Below are 14,060 nucleotides of genomic sequence, written 5' to 3' on the forward strand. Positions count from 1 at the left end.
GCTTGCTGCTCGTGTAGCAAACCGACAATGATACAAAAATAGCACAAGAATGTCCGCCACCTGTTCATGCATAATTAGGTGGTGGCGATGAGAGCATCATTTAGTCAACAGGCTGTTGTTATAGGGCGTGCAGCTGGCTCGGCGCATTCACAGTGATCACAGCACAGCGATGTCATGCTGCGTCAATACGGAACAGAAGGCTGCCACACAAGCTGAAGAGGGCTGTCCACATTTCGCCTCTGTGACTCGATCAAGGGGAACACTTTCACAGATATTAGTACCTCGCTTACCAAATTTCATATGGGACAGACTCAATGTTACATCCCCTTTACAAATTTATAATTAAGTTACAGGAACTTGCTCTCACAGACTTCACGATGAAACTTCCGACATTTCGTCACGCGGCTTACTACATCCTCCTTCTGAAAGAAAACTACTCCGCTGATGTCCACGCAAGTCGGAATATATCAGGAGAGTGAGGAGTGTGGTCTTTTTATTGCTAGTGGCTTTACGTCGCACCGACACAGATAGGTCTTATGGCGACGATGGGATAGGAAAGGCCTAGGGGTTGGAAGGAAGCGGCCATGGCCTTAATTAAGGTACAGCCCCAGCATTTGGCTGGTGTAAAAATGGGAATCCACGGAAAACCATGTTCAGGGCTTCCGACAGTGGGATTTGATCCCACTATCTCCCGCATGCAAGCTCACAGCCGCGCGCCCCTAACCGCACGGCCAACTCGCCCGGTGGAGTGTGGTCTAATGCATCCCTCTTGATTTTTGGTATCTACTTATTCATTCACTTACTCGTGTCAGATGTAGAAGCATGACCTGGCACCTTGGCTGAATGGTCTGCACAGCAGACTGCGGTTCAGAGGGATTCCAATTCGATTTTAGCCGCATCCAATTAATTCACCTTCGTCTGGTATTTTCGTCTGATATTTCGTCATGCACACAAAACACACCACAACGCCATTCACAATAGTTAACACATCCCTCAACATTGAATTGGCGTCAGGAAAAGTATTTTGTCGTAGTTATGGGCTTAGTCCATGCAAAGTTCCGACTTCAAGTGCCAAGAAGAAAGAATCAGATGTATAAATACAGAACTGTTAATATACATCCTTTGGAATAATTTCTGTACAATCCAACCTTAAGAAGGTGGACATCTTTTCTGTGCGCAACATAGCCACACTGACTTCTCCCGGTACTCGTCGTTAGCCACATGATCCTGAAGCTAGGACTTTACACGTTCTTGTGACGTTTATATTAAAACCATGTGTCCATTTTGTGTTTCACTCCTCTTCAACTGATGGTTCATTATCTGGAGGATGTATTCAACAACAAAAAACGCTTATATGAAATCAAATTCAGCGTATACAGAGTAACTGAGAAGTACACTTCCTGAATCAAAACATTATCGGCCAAGTACAAGCACAACTGAAACGAAGGAGCTCATTATCATGGATATTTCTCGGTTAACTTGGTTAAATTAGAGAAGCAGGACGTCAAGACATGGACAGAAATTGTAATTTTTCAAATGTATTACAAATATGTGAAGGAAACTAACAAGAATGTATTTACTCCATTTGATTATTATGTCAACATCTGATGAGTCAATACTATATAAATTGTATCTTTTATTTTCTTGTAAAATTTTTATTTCACAAACTAAAGTACCTGGGAATGGTCTTTTTACTGTACCAATATGAATTTAAATATAGGAGCATCAAAAAAGAATATCCATATTTTAAGAATTTGCTGCTTCAAGTAGGATAAACATATTGAGGTGATTATTGTCGTAAAGTAAAGAGAAAGGATGGGACTTGTTTATACCTTAATACATGTCTATATTTACTCCATTTCTTTCATGGCAGTCATCTATTCTATTATCAGGTTTTTTTGCCTCGTAAGCTGGAGAATATCTGGAGTGACAGTTGCGATGGCAGTAGTGACTTTTTGTCTGATTTGCACTAAGTCACATAACTTCTAGCCATAAACAATGTTCGTAATGTATCCCCAGAAGTGGAAGTCCATTGGAATGAGATTGGGACCTCTAGGTGGCCAGGGAGTAAGGCCACTTTTGCCAATCCAACCATTCAGAAACTGAGCATTCAGTGCGTGGCGTACATTTGCTTCGCAACGCGGCGGTGCCCCATCTAGCATGAAAATAACACGAACTCCGGTTTCTTGTTCGATTTGTTTTATCTGAAGGAAAACAAGCGTCTCGAGTATATCCAGATAAACGTTCCCCGTGAGCTTTCTGCTGAGCAGTCCACGTCGTATTGGCTCGCTACACAGTACACGTGCAGACGCGTTGTTCATAACGAAAGGTTACATCACCCAGTCAGGGTCAAGGTCAGGCAACGACGACTACGGTTTCGAAAAATCACTCCTTTACTTTACAGTTTAAGACCTTAATCGTCTCAATATGTTTATCCTGCTTGAGGCAGCAATTTTTTAACTTATGTGTATTCTTTTTCGATGAGCCTGCAATTAAAAATATTTCATTATATTGTATATATTTACACAAAATCAACTTAATTTTATGAAATAACAAACACTCTTTTGATGAAATATTCCATTACTTGTGGTTCAAATACAAAATAACTTAAGATGTGAAATTATATATATGTGGTAGAATAAATGTTGAAATGTGTTACTGGATTACAATATTTTTAATTGCATCTAAAATGCATTCGTAATATGAGATTTTAAAAAGTTAGTTAGCATTTCCTTTTACTGTTCATTGCATGTCATTGATTATAAAGATTTTAAACATAGTTTGTGATAAGTGCGTGAGCTTCTGACTAAGAAGAAGACGTGATTTTTTAAAGAAGATCCCCTGTAAAGTAATTAAACTTTGAGTAAATTCTTACGACCACTTCTAGTAATAACGGCGGTCCATCTGCTCATTTCTGGCTCCATGTCTAAATGGTTTGCATGCTAGCATTTGGTCAAGTTGTCGCGGGTTCAATTTCTGGCCGGTTAGGCTATTTTAACCTTAATTGGTTAATTCTTCTGATTCGAGTGCTGGGTGCTTTTGCCGTCATCAACTTTAGAATTCATCTAAGGAAGGACCCTATCCTCACAAATGCGCAGGTCGCCCACTGGGAGTCAGTTTGAAAGACGTGCACCAGGCCTCTCCGGGCGCCACACGCCATTAAAACAAATCTACACTTTTCCGACAAAAGGGAGCACATCTATGAATATGGAACGAGTTAAAGTCTACAAATTCCCGTAAGAGCTGGTTGTCACGTTTGTAATACTATGTTATAGGACTATGTAATTTTATTGTCAGGTGGGTTCTGGACTGTAATGGATACAGTATTTTATTACAAAAAAAAGAAGTATATATTTAGGCACTGATTTTTCCGATGAAAAGTCCACTTAACTTTTGTATCAAGACATGTAAAATTTCGTGGGTTGGAAGGATCCGATACATATGAAATGGTTCGTAGCATACTCTTTTATCCTATATATTATGTTGCACAGTGAGAACATTTAAAGAAAGCAATTATCCCTCTTTTCCATGATTGTTTACTTGTACAGTGAGTAGATTCCTTAAAATTCCATGTTATGTCAGACACCGTTAAGAACATAACTCTAAAGAAGGAGTGTGGCATGGCAATGCACTAGTGTACTGGTCATTTATTATAAAGGTTGTAAGCAGAGTTTGTGATAAATGTGTCAACTTCTGAAAAAGAAGTGATTTTTCCTTCTTGTTTTTTAACCCACAACGAAGAAATTAAAGTTTGAGTAAGTTCTTACGACCAGGTCTCCATTTAGGTTATTGTTATACTTTTATCTTTCTAGTGTAAATGTACCTACATAATATTTAGCTTTTAACTCATGTCCATAGATCACTGCTTACAGCCATACTTGTATTTCCATTACTTGTTTTGTTTATGCATTGTTTATATTTTTCAGTTTGCATGTAACTTTTTCATTATGACCTTTTCCCTTCCTTTTTTTACCTTTATTCTCAGAATTCCTTTTATTTTATGTGTTGAGCTTTGCTTTCATTCTTCATTATGTGTTCTCAATATCACTTACTTAATTACCGTTGATTTTATATAGAACATCTCTCTTATGTAAGTATTATCTTGTAATTTACGTGGTTAAGTGTAAGAGAAGGCCACGAGCCATAACTTCGCAAGTGCTAAAGTCACATAAATAAATAAATAAATAAATAAATAAATAAATAAATAAATAAATAAATAATACACATCTCACTTTGTTCGACTCAATGGATAAATGGTTAGTATGCTTGCCTTTCGTCCACGAAATCACGGTTTCGATTCCCGGCCGTGTATGTTTGAGGACTTAGGAGATGCAGTGTAGGTTTGATGATTGTGGAGGGAATATTACACATATCAGTCGTTAAATGGTTGTGGAACAACCTACAGTTGTACAACAGATATCTGTGTTCCCTAGAGGCGACGTCATTTTTTTCAAAAGGGTTAAGTGCTATATTATCAAAGAGAAAAATGTTTACTCTTCTAGGAGATAAGTACAAATCCCAGTGCCTTATAAGAGGAACTAAGTCAAAATAATCACTTGAGTTTCATACACAACTGCTCCAATGTGGCGTTAGAACTGTCCATATGTGCTAGGTACCATTGAGTACCCCGCTTTTTTTTCAGTTTTCATGGCGAATATTGTACCATATGACTCTGTATATTGTGATAAGTAAAAGCAATCCAGAGGTCCCTTCTTCTTTCCTTGCTATGTGTTAAATGTCGCACTAACACTTGTAAGTTTTCGGTGACGGTGGTATGAAAGGGCCAAGACTGTGGTAGTAGTGGTCGGGGCTTTAATTAAGGTACATTTATCTGGACTGAGCCGGGACTTGAGCTCCACAATTTGAGTTACTCATCCCCGCAGTTCAAAATTATTTAGACCATAATGTGAGAAGTACGATGACGAGAAGGGCTTGCAGTGCAAAAGGGAGAGCTGAGTAATACATGTTGAAAACCTTTCTTAGCAATCGCCATACTACGAAAATCATAAAATTAGGTTATTTCTTCAATTCTCCGGAATGTTGAAGGGCTAAAGGGACCAGGAAAGTTTCAAACTGTGAGTCTTGGATACCTCTATCAAACTAAAAAACAACCTTCCAAAATCACATCCGGCCGAAATGCAGTTCCGGAAATCGCTTGTTTCTTTACTGGTTTTCTTTTTTATTCAAATCCTAGACAAATTTATTTATTTACGTTATTATTTCTGTTCCTTGGTTGCATACCCTCAGGGGATTTTTGATGTTTTGAAAAATGTCCACACCGAATGTAGTTAAGTGAAACTCTGCATTGACTCACATTAGCGCTCGTAGTGGTAGAAAAATGCAAAATGCTAATATAATCGACCGGAAAACGATGATTAAGTAACAGATTGTAAATTGTAGGAATAAATAAAAAATATTCTCATACTTCCTTGTATGTTATTTACCTAAAATTCGTGCCCCCTAGGAGGTTTTCAACACTGAGTTGCTTGCCAGAAGGGCGAGAACTGTAGAGTTTTGTTATAGCTGAATGCTGACTCATGAAACTATTTTAAATTCCAGTGCTGTAGTTTCAATTACTTGTTTCCATAACAAGTTTTACTTTTAGCAAAGAATTTAATGTTAAAATATATTTTTATTTTTCACAAGACTGCACTGACCCTTCTTCCATGAATATATTCAACTTGCTTGTAATGTACATACCTACGTAATAATTACAGTCCGTTATGCCTTTCAGCGTTCAGTCTACAAGCTTCTGTGATTTTACTAAACGTCGCAAAAATCCTCTATTTGCAACTAGCGCCGTGGCCTCATTTAGTTCTCTACCTCTTATTTTTAAGTCCCTAGAAATTGAGTCTAACCATCGTCGTCTTGGTCTCCCTCTACTTCTTTTACCCTCCACAGCAAACTCCATTATTTTCCTGGGTAACCTGTCCTCCTTCACTCGCCTCACATGACCCCACCACCGAAGCCGGTTTATAAGTACAGCTTCACCATCGAGTTCATTCCTAACTTAGCCTTTATCTCCTCATTCCGAGTACCCTCCTGCCATTCTTCCCACCTGTTTATACCAGAAATCATTTCGCTTCTTTCACGTCCGTTACTTCTAATTTATGAATAAGATATACTCAGTCAACCCAGTTTTCGCTCCAGTAAAGCAAAGTTGATCTGAAACAGACCGTTGTAAAGAGAGTTTCGTCCGGGAACTGACTTCCTTCTTACAGAATGCTGTTGATCGCAACTGCGAGCTCAATGCGTTAGCTTTACCACACCTTGATTCAATCTCACTTACTATATTACCACCCTGGGATAGCACATAACCTAAATACTTGAAACAATCTACCTGTTACAGCTTTGTATCACCAATCTGACATCCAATTCCCTTAGCTCTCTTACCTACTGACATCAATTTCGACTTCGAAGGGCTAATTTTCACACCACACTCTTTGCACCTATTTTCATGTTCCAAGATATTAGACTGCAGGCTTTCGGCACAATCTGACATTAAGACCGACTCGTCAGCACAGGCCAGAATGCTTACTATACTTCCATCTAACTGTCTTCCTCCCTGCCACTTTATACCTCTCAACAGATGATCTATGTAAACTACGAGCAGCAAAGGTGAAATATTACAGCCATGTCTAACCCCTGCGAGTACCCTTAACCAAGAACTCATTCTACCATCAATTCTCACTGCAGTCCAATTGTAAACATAAATGCCTTTGATTTATTTTAATAGTCTACCCTTAACTCCTTAGTCCCCCAGTATGGCGGACATCCTTTCCCTCAGTACCCTGTCATATGCTTTCTCTAAATCTACGAAACATAAACACAACTGTCTATTCCTCCCGTAGCATTTTTCAATTAACTGGCGCATACTGAAAATCTGAACCTGACAGCCCCTCTGTGGACTGAAGCCACACTAGTTTTCACCCAACTTCCTCTCAACGACTGGTCGCACCCTCCCTTCCAAGATGCCAGTGAATACTTTGCCTGGTATACTAATCAATGAGATACCTCAATAGTTGTTGGAATTATTCCTGTTCCCTTGCTTGTAGATAGGTGCAATTACTGCTTTTCTCCAATCGGAGGGTACCTTACCAACACTCCATGCTAATCTTACTACTATAGGAAGCCATTTCATCCCTGCCTTCCCACTGTACTTCAACATTTCAGGTCTAATTTCGTCTATTCCTGCTCCTTTATTAAAATGGAATTTATTTACCATCCTTTCCACTTCCTCGAGCGCAATTTCACCAACATCATTTTACTCCTTCCCATGAGCTTGGTTATTCGCGACACCACCAGAAAGATTTCCTATTACGTTGAGAAGATGTTCAAAATATTCCCTCCACCAATCCAGTGATTCCCTGGGATCTATTATGAGTTCACCTGAATTTGTAATAGATTAGAATAAATTCTTTGATGTTGGCATATTGTATTCAAAAACTCAAAACACATAATAACTGATACAGTACTATTATTTTCCTGTACAAGTAATGGACCTATAAAAGTCTTTAAATCAAAGGAAGGTAGTCTCTTTTCTATCCTTCACGTACATTTCCTAGGTGGTTTCTGTTTGCTTTCTTCAACCATACTGCCCAGGCAGAAGCAACGATTGGCGAAATGAAATGGCGTATGGCTTTTAGTGCCGGGGGTGCCCAAGGACAAGTTCGGCTCGCCGGATGCAGGTGTTTTGATTTGACGCCCGTAGGCGACCCGCGCTTCGCGATGAGGAGGAACTGATGTTGAAGACGACACATACACCCAGCCCCAGTGCCAGCGGAATTAACCAATTATGGTTAAAATTCCTTACCCTGCCGGGAATCGAACACGGGTCCCCTGTGGCCAAAGGCCAGCACGCTAACCATTTAGCCATGGAGCCGGACAAGTACTGGCGTCAGTGTACTGAAACAAATCCTTGACTTCCTTTTCCTTTGTCGGCTTGACCGGACTGAAGCGCACTGTGGAAAGCCTCACAGCTTTTAGTGTCCCTGGATTGGAATGCTGATTCCAATTTGGAAGGGTGTATGTGTGTGTATATGTGCAGGCTGTTGCCATAGTACATTTAAATCTGATTTGCATTTAAGTACTACATACTTCTGTACTTTAAACACAGTTCCTTTCGTGATCGGCTTCTTGTAAATGTGGGACTAAAGGCCTTCTTTTTCAGTATTTGATTCATGTTCTGTCTCTAAGTACAGCAAAGTGTGATGGATGCTTTCTTCGCATTGCAATTACTGATAAATAGAGCTTCGCACTAAACATGGTTTCCTCTTTCTTCACTTTTGTTTTAATAAGACCGATGTTACGTTCACATTGCTTAAATGAATGCCTTCGAACTGGGAAGAGATGGGCTAAACAGCTGCACACTTCGAAACAAAGTATTCTCCTGACCTCTATTGTTGAATTAATGTAACAAAAATTGGAGGGAATATTCTACATGAGACGGCGGTTCATTGTAACTAATTTCCTAAAAGCCGGGTTGAGTGGCTCAGACGGTTAAGGCGCTGGCCTTCTATCCCCAACTTGGCAGGTTCGATCCTGGCTCAGTCCGGTGGTATTTGAAGGTGCTCAAATACGACAGCCCGGTGTCGGTAGATTTACTGGCACGTAAAAGAACTCCTGCGGGACTAAATTCCGGCACCTTGGCGTCTCCGAAGACCTTAAAAAGTAGTTTGTGGGACGTAAAGCAAATAACGTTATTATTAATTTCCTAAAAAATGGGAACATAGATCTATTGGCCCGTCTTGTACAATCAACGCTGTTTTACTTTGCCAGGCCCCGAGTTTGAACAGGGAAATATCAGAGAGAAATGTCTAAGACACTTTTAGTCCCTGATTTCTCTTGCAATAAACCATATACCGAGCTCGATAGCTGCAGTCGCTTAAGTGCGGCCAGTATCCAGTATTCGGGAGGTAGTAGGTTCGAACCCCACTGTCGGCAGACCTGAAGGTGGTTTTCCGTGTTTTCCCATTTTCACACCAGGCAAATGCTGGGACTGTACCTTAATTAAGGCCACGGCCGCTTTCTGCCCACTCCTAGCCCTTTCCTTTCCCATCGTCGCCATAAGACCTATCTGTGTTAGTGCGACGTAAAGCAACTAGAAAAAAAAATTGAGATAAGGGTGTTTCTTGGACTAAGAGGGATCTCTTCTCTTGCAGAGCTGAACCTCGCCCTGGAGCAGGCGGCGCTCATCTCCTCCATGCTGTGGAACTATCGCGCAGCCCTAGCCGTGGATGGCAACCCTGAAACTTGTAGCTACACACCACGGACTAGCGAACAGCGATGGTGGCAGGTGGACTTGGGAACTGATCATCACGTCGGATCCGTAGCACTCGTCATCAACAAGGGTAGGACAATCTCTCACCACATACTGCTTTACTTTCACTGTATGTGATATTTTCTTAAATGTTTTGTCATTTCAGTTTCGCCAATAGGATACAGACATGTTTGCTTCTGTTCCACGAGGAAATAAACTGTGATTAACTTGAGTCTTTTGCTTTCTTGGTGTTAACTTCAATAATGGTAATTGTTTTATTCCATGAATCTAGGAACCTGATCCTACAATGCACAGTGTGAAATTTTACCTATCTAGCTGGACAAAAATCATTTTTCGACCTCTTGACTTGGGCCGAAATATGTACTGACTTATGTTAAGAGTGTACAAGGAATGTTGTGATGCATGACTTTTACGGCTTCGCAAGCCATTTGTTATGACTAGAGACCACAAAGAAACCCCAACCACTTCGCTTGTTCCTTGTCGCAGTGGAGTTGGCTTTGTTAACAGACCTGCAAGTGATACTAAATGAGAAATCTATGAACCGAATCGAATAATACAAGTATTTAGGTTTACAAGAGGTGAAAATCAATGTCGTGGACAGAAGTTTGACCCCCGTTAAAAAAATTTACATTTTAAGATGTCTTCTTCGTAACGCTAGCTTCAAAATAATAAAGGAAATTCGTCTCCGTACAGGCAATGAAGGCCCTGGGAGGCGTGGAAGGTAAACGCTCCCACTATCCATAACCTCGGCACTTAGTGTAGTAGAGTGGTTAGCTATACGCCAGGCCGCCTTTGTCCCCAGGAATTAACCTGGTACTCATTTTTGGTGCAGGCTGAGTGAACCTCAGTGCTATGAGCACCTCCGGAAGTTGAAATCTCGTTTCTTAAATTTTTCAACTTCCTGACGGGGAATCGAACACACGTCCTGACAGGTATGTGTATGACAGGTAAAAAATCTCTATTAGATCTTCACGGTTTATTGGAAAATGTCACTTCATATTACATACTGAAGTGAGCCTCTGTCCGATCTTTCAGTATTTTTTGGTCTTATAAGTATATATTTCCAGTCCATGATTGGAAAATAAACACATACCTTTTTAAGTTGTAAATCCGGTTTCTGGGTAAGACAAGCGGAAAACGGGGCGAGAGAAAATGGTAATCTTAAAAATATTCTCCTCAGAAAAATGCGTATTTCACATCCTTTCAGAAAGGCTAATTCCGTAGAATTCACTTTTCTCTCTGTAGAAAATATCCAAGTCTCAATGAGTTAATGTACCTTAGCTTCTTTCGAGACTGCAGTGCCAACCACGTGTACAGTATGAGGTTCATTAGAGGTCGTTTAGCTCTCCCAAAGGCCAGCGATGAGTCAAGTGCTTTCTTACACCCTTTAACCTCTACCTCATTGATTATTGATATCCGATACCACGAGAATATGCTCCTGGTATATTCCAATACTAAAATACACTGTGCTGGTATCGTGCACGGCTCATGATGATGTAAGGAAGTCAATATTTCAAGCAAAGGATCTAGGCATTTATCAAACATAGCATACCTATGGTGTACGTATTGGGCTCTCTAGCCAGGGCAGTTCACCGGGTAGGGCGTGGTTTCAATTCCCTGCCAAGAAGTCGAATAATTGAGAAAGGGGACTTCCACATTTGGAGTGACACATGACCCTGGAGTTCACACAGCCTACACTAGAAATCAGCACAGAGCTGAATATTCTGTTGCGCATCACGCCGAAAATGCAGATAGCGGAAACCACTCTTTCGTGCTTTGGCTCTTGCGTATATCACTGGTAATCGACGGGTGAGTTGGGGCGTACTACTGGAAGATTCGCTACATGTGCTGCGAAATTTCCGAAACTTACTTTTAAAAATGAACACGAGGAAAATTATTCAAGAGCGAAGAACATTCATATCACAGGGGATTCGTTGACTTACGCCTTACAATAAAAGATGTGAGTTGTTAGTGAGAAACTTGAGTGTGGTGCTTCTTACACAAAAGCTCAGTTTATACTAGAATCCAAGACAAACACTCTAGCATTTCCTGTTCAAGAGACAGAAGTGTCTTCATTTTCTTGCCTCCTTCCTTAAGGTGACTGAAAACAACACCGACAACGGTTTGTATGTTGTGTAGGATGGCAAATTGATCATGTTTCAAACGGAGACCGATGTCCAGAAATGCATGCATACTGTGGGGCGTCAAAATTTAATGAAACTTCGAATGTGATGGTTCGGAATGTGTTGAACATTTTATCAAGGTATCTCCACCTAAGTTAATAAGAGCATCACATCGTGTGTTAAATTAAAAAGGGGTTCGAATTGTTGTCAACCTCCGACTTGATTACTGAGCCCACATTGGCGGTGGGGAGACTGGCGCACTTCTATTTTTGGATGAGCGATTGAAGGGACGGGGTGTAATATGTACGGATCATCCGTCGTGGTTCTTGTCACAAGAATCCACACAGCTACTACAATTCTTTTACAATTTTGCTTTATAAGATAGGTCTTATGGCAACGATGGGATGGGCTTTGGAATGGGAAGGAAGCGGCCGTGGCCTTAATTAAGGTACAGCCTGGTGAGAAAATGGTAAAGCACGGAAAACCATCTTCAGGGCTGCCGACAGTGGGATTAAAACCCACTATCTCCCGAATGCAACTTAACAACTGCGCGTCCCTAACTGCACGACCAACTCGCCCTGTACACAGCAGCTGAAATACTGAATACACGTTTTTGACCATGTACACCAATCTCTCCACCGCCAATCTAGGCTCAGTAATCAATGCATGCACATCCAACATGGCTGAAAGATGATCAGTTTGTCATCAAATACAACATATTCGGTGTAACAGTGTTGATCTGAATCAACCTTTACACTCTTTTCACTTATAATTGGAATCGGTGCGTTCTTACTTTCGATGCTGTTGGATTCTGTTACTGACTTACCTCCGACTACTCTTTTTTCAATCACAATCGGATCTGCACTAAATTATATTGTTTAAAGCAAACTTTGTGCAACAATGCTCATAATACGTAACAAGTTGACGATCATAAGACATGCTAGAACACGGACTAAATAGCATTCCGACCGCAAGTCTACAAACAACTGACTGTTAAATGCAAGTTGTATTTGTACAAGGCCGAGTGCCCTCGTACTTGCCAACTCGTACGTTACAGTGCCACAGGAACTCACTACAAAGGATAGTGTACTGTGAACAAAATAAGGTTCAGAAGCACTGGCGTACATAACTCATGATTTTCCCACGAATGTGGACCAGATTACTGTTATTCATTAACATTAATCTCTCCTGAAGAAACCTAAATCCAATATATGTGTGCAATATCACAAAATCTTTTCCTGAACTGGAGTTTTTCACATCAATCTAAACATCATTAATGGCAGGTTGAACGTCTCCTTGCTCTGGCAGAAACTAGAATCCGTTCGGGCATACGACTCTAACGATCGTCAAGAAATATCAGTCCTACTTATTTCATTCATCTCTGGCAATTATGCGTAAACCTTGCAGATTACGTGGTCAGTCAGGACGTCCATAAACAACTCGTTTCAATTTATCCCAGACATATTACGTAGGGTTTATGCCTGGACAGCAGGCAGGCCACGTCATTCGGATGATGCCAACGCGACGTAGAAAGCGTTTAACGATAGTTGGACAAACGAGTTGCCATACACTAAGATGATTCTTTTTGCCAATCGGTTAACGTCACAGAAACTCACATAAGGTTTCCGGCGACTGTAAGACTGGAAAGGAGGTTGGACTGGGAAGGTAGCAGCAGTGGCCTTAATTAGTTACGGTACACCCCCAACATTTCCTTGGTATGAAGAAATGTAACGATGGGAAACATTCTTTAGGGCTGCTGATTGTTGGATGAAAACCCGCCAACTTCCGAATACAAGCTCACATCTACATGACCCGAACCATCAACCAACCCTGCCTGTGTATTAGGATAAACTACTCTCCAAAAAGCTAGCAAGACGGTTCCATTAGTGCAGGGCCTGTCAGGGTGCATGCGCGTGGTGCATGCACTGTGCACGGTGCAAAAGAGGACTTCGCTTGGCTGACCAGAGTGCAGACCCCCCACTCTTCGATTTGGAGCAATAGCGCTTACTCTCTCTTTCCTCATGCCTGTCTCGCTCGCTCTCCCTGTCTCCTTCCCCACTTGCTCCGTAGCGCTCGAAATCCGAGCTGAGTTGAGACGAGTAGAGCCGAGCTTAGCCGAGTAGCCCAGAGACGAAGCGTTGGTCCGAGCCGATCCGAGCGACACCGACGCACAGTGCACGGAGCTCTCGCGCCTCGATCTGCACGCGTCAGATTTTGGGCGTTTGAGAGGCCCTGCATTAGTGTAATAACATTCCAAAATATTTATGAGTCACCGTCATATTGGATAGGTCAAGCACAGTATCTAAGGTACTGTATTATCTGATTACCTACTAACACGATATATCTGCGATCATCTGGATTCGTATAAGTGCGACATTCTTCCGAACACAGCACCTTGGCCAGTTCTGAGGATTACATTTGGCATCATTTCTTTTCTAATCTCTGACGAGCTGCATGACGTAGAAGTGTACAAGCTGGCCTCGCAATTTCCGTCAAGAATACGGATTGCATTCATACAACCTGTTAGTAACAATCAGAAGGCTCCATAATCGCCAATTTCAGTCCTGCAGCATTCAGCTCGGGTTTGCTCCGGGGATTGCGGTCATCAGCAGTAGTTTTAGATCGTGCAGGCTAATTCCTCGACATACCCGATGTTC

The 14,060-nt window shown here is 41.3% G+C and overlaps 1 protein-coding gene across 1 annotated transcript in view; it reads left to right on the plus strand.

Annotated features, from left to right (window-relative positions):
* The window catches only part of LOC136863838 (uncharacterized), a 610,195-nt gene that overhangs the window by 174,375 nt on the left and 421,760 nt on the right, over positions 1–14,060 (plus strand). The window contains exon 2 of the mRNA XM_068226111.1: positions 9,162–9,350. Coding sequence (XP_068082212.1) covers positions 9,162–9,350 — 189 coding nt within the window. The remainder of the gene's footprint in view (positions 1–9,161; positions 9,351–14,060) is intronic.

The sequence above is a fragment of the Anabrus simplex genome, chromosome 2 (assembly GCF_040414725.1).
Source record: "Anabrus simplex isolate iqAnaSimp1 chromosome 2, ASM4041472v1, whole genome shotgun sequence".
NCBI lineage: Eukaryota > Metazoa > Arthropoda > Insecta > Orthoptera > Tettigoniidae > Anabrus > Anabrus simplex.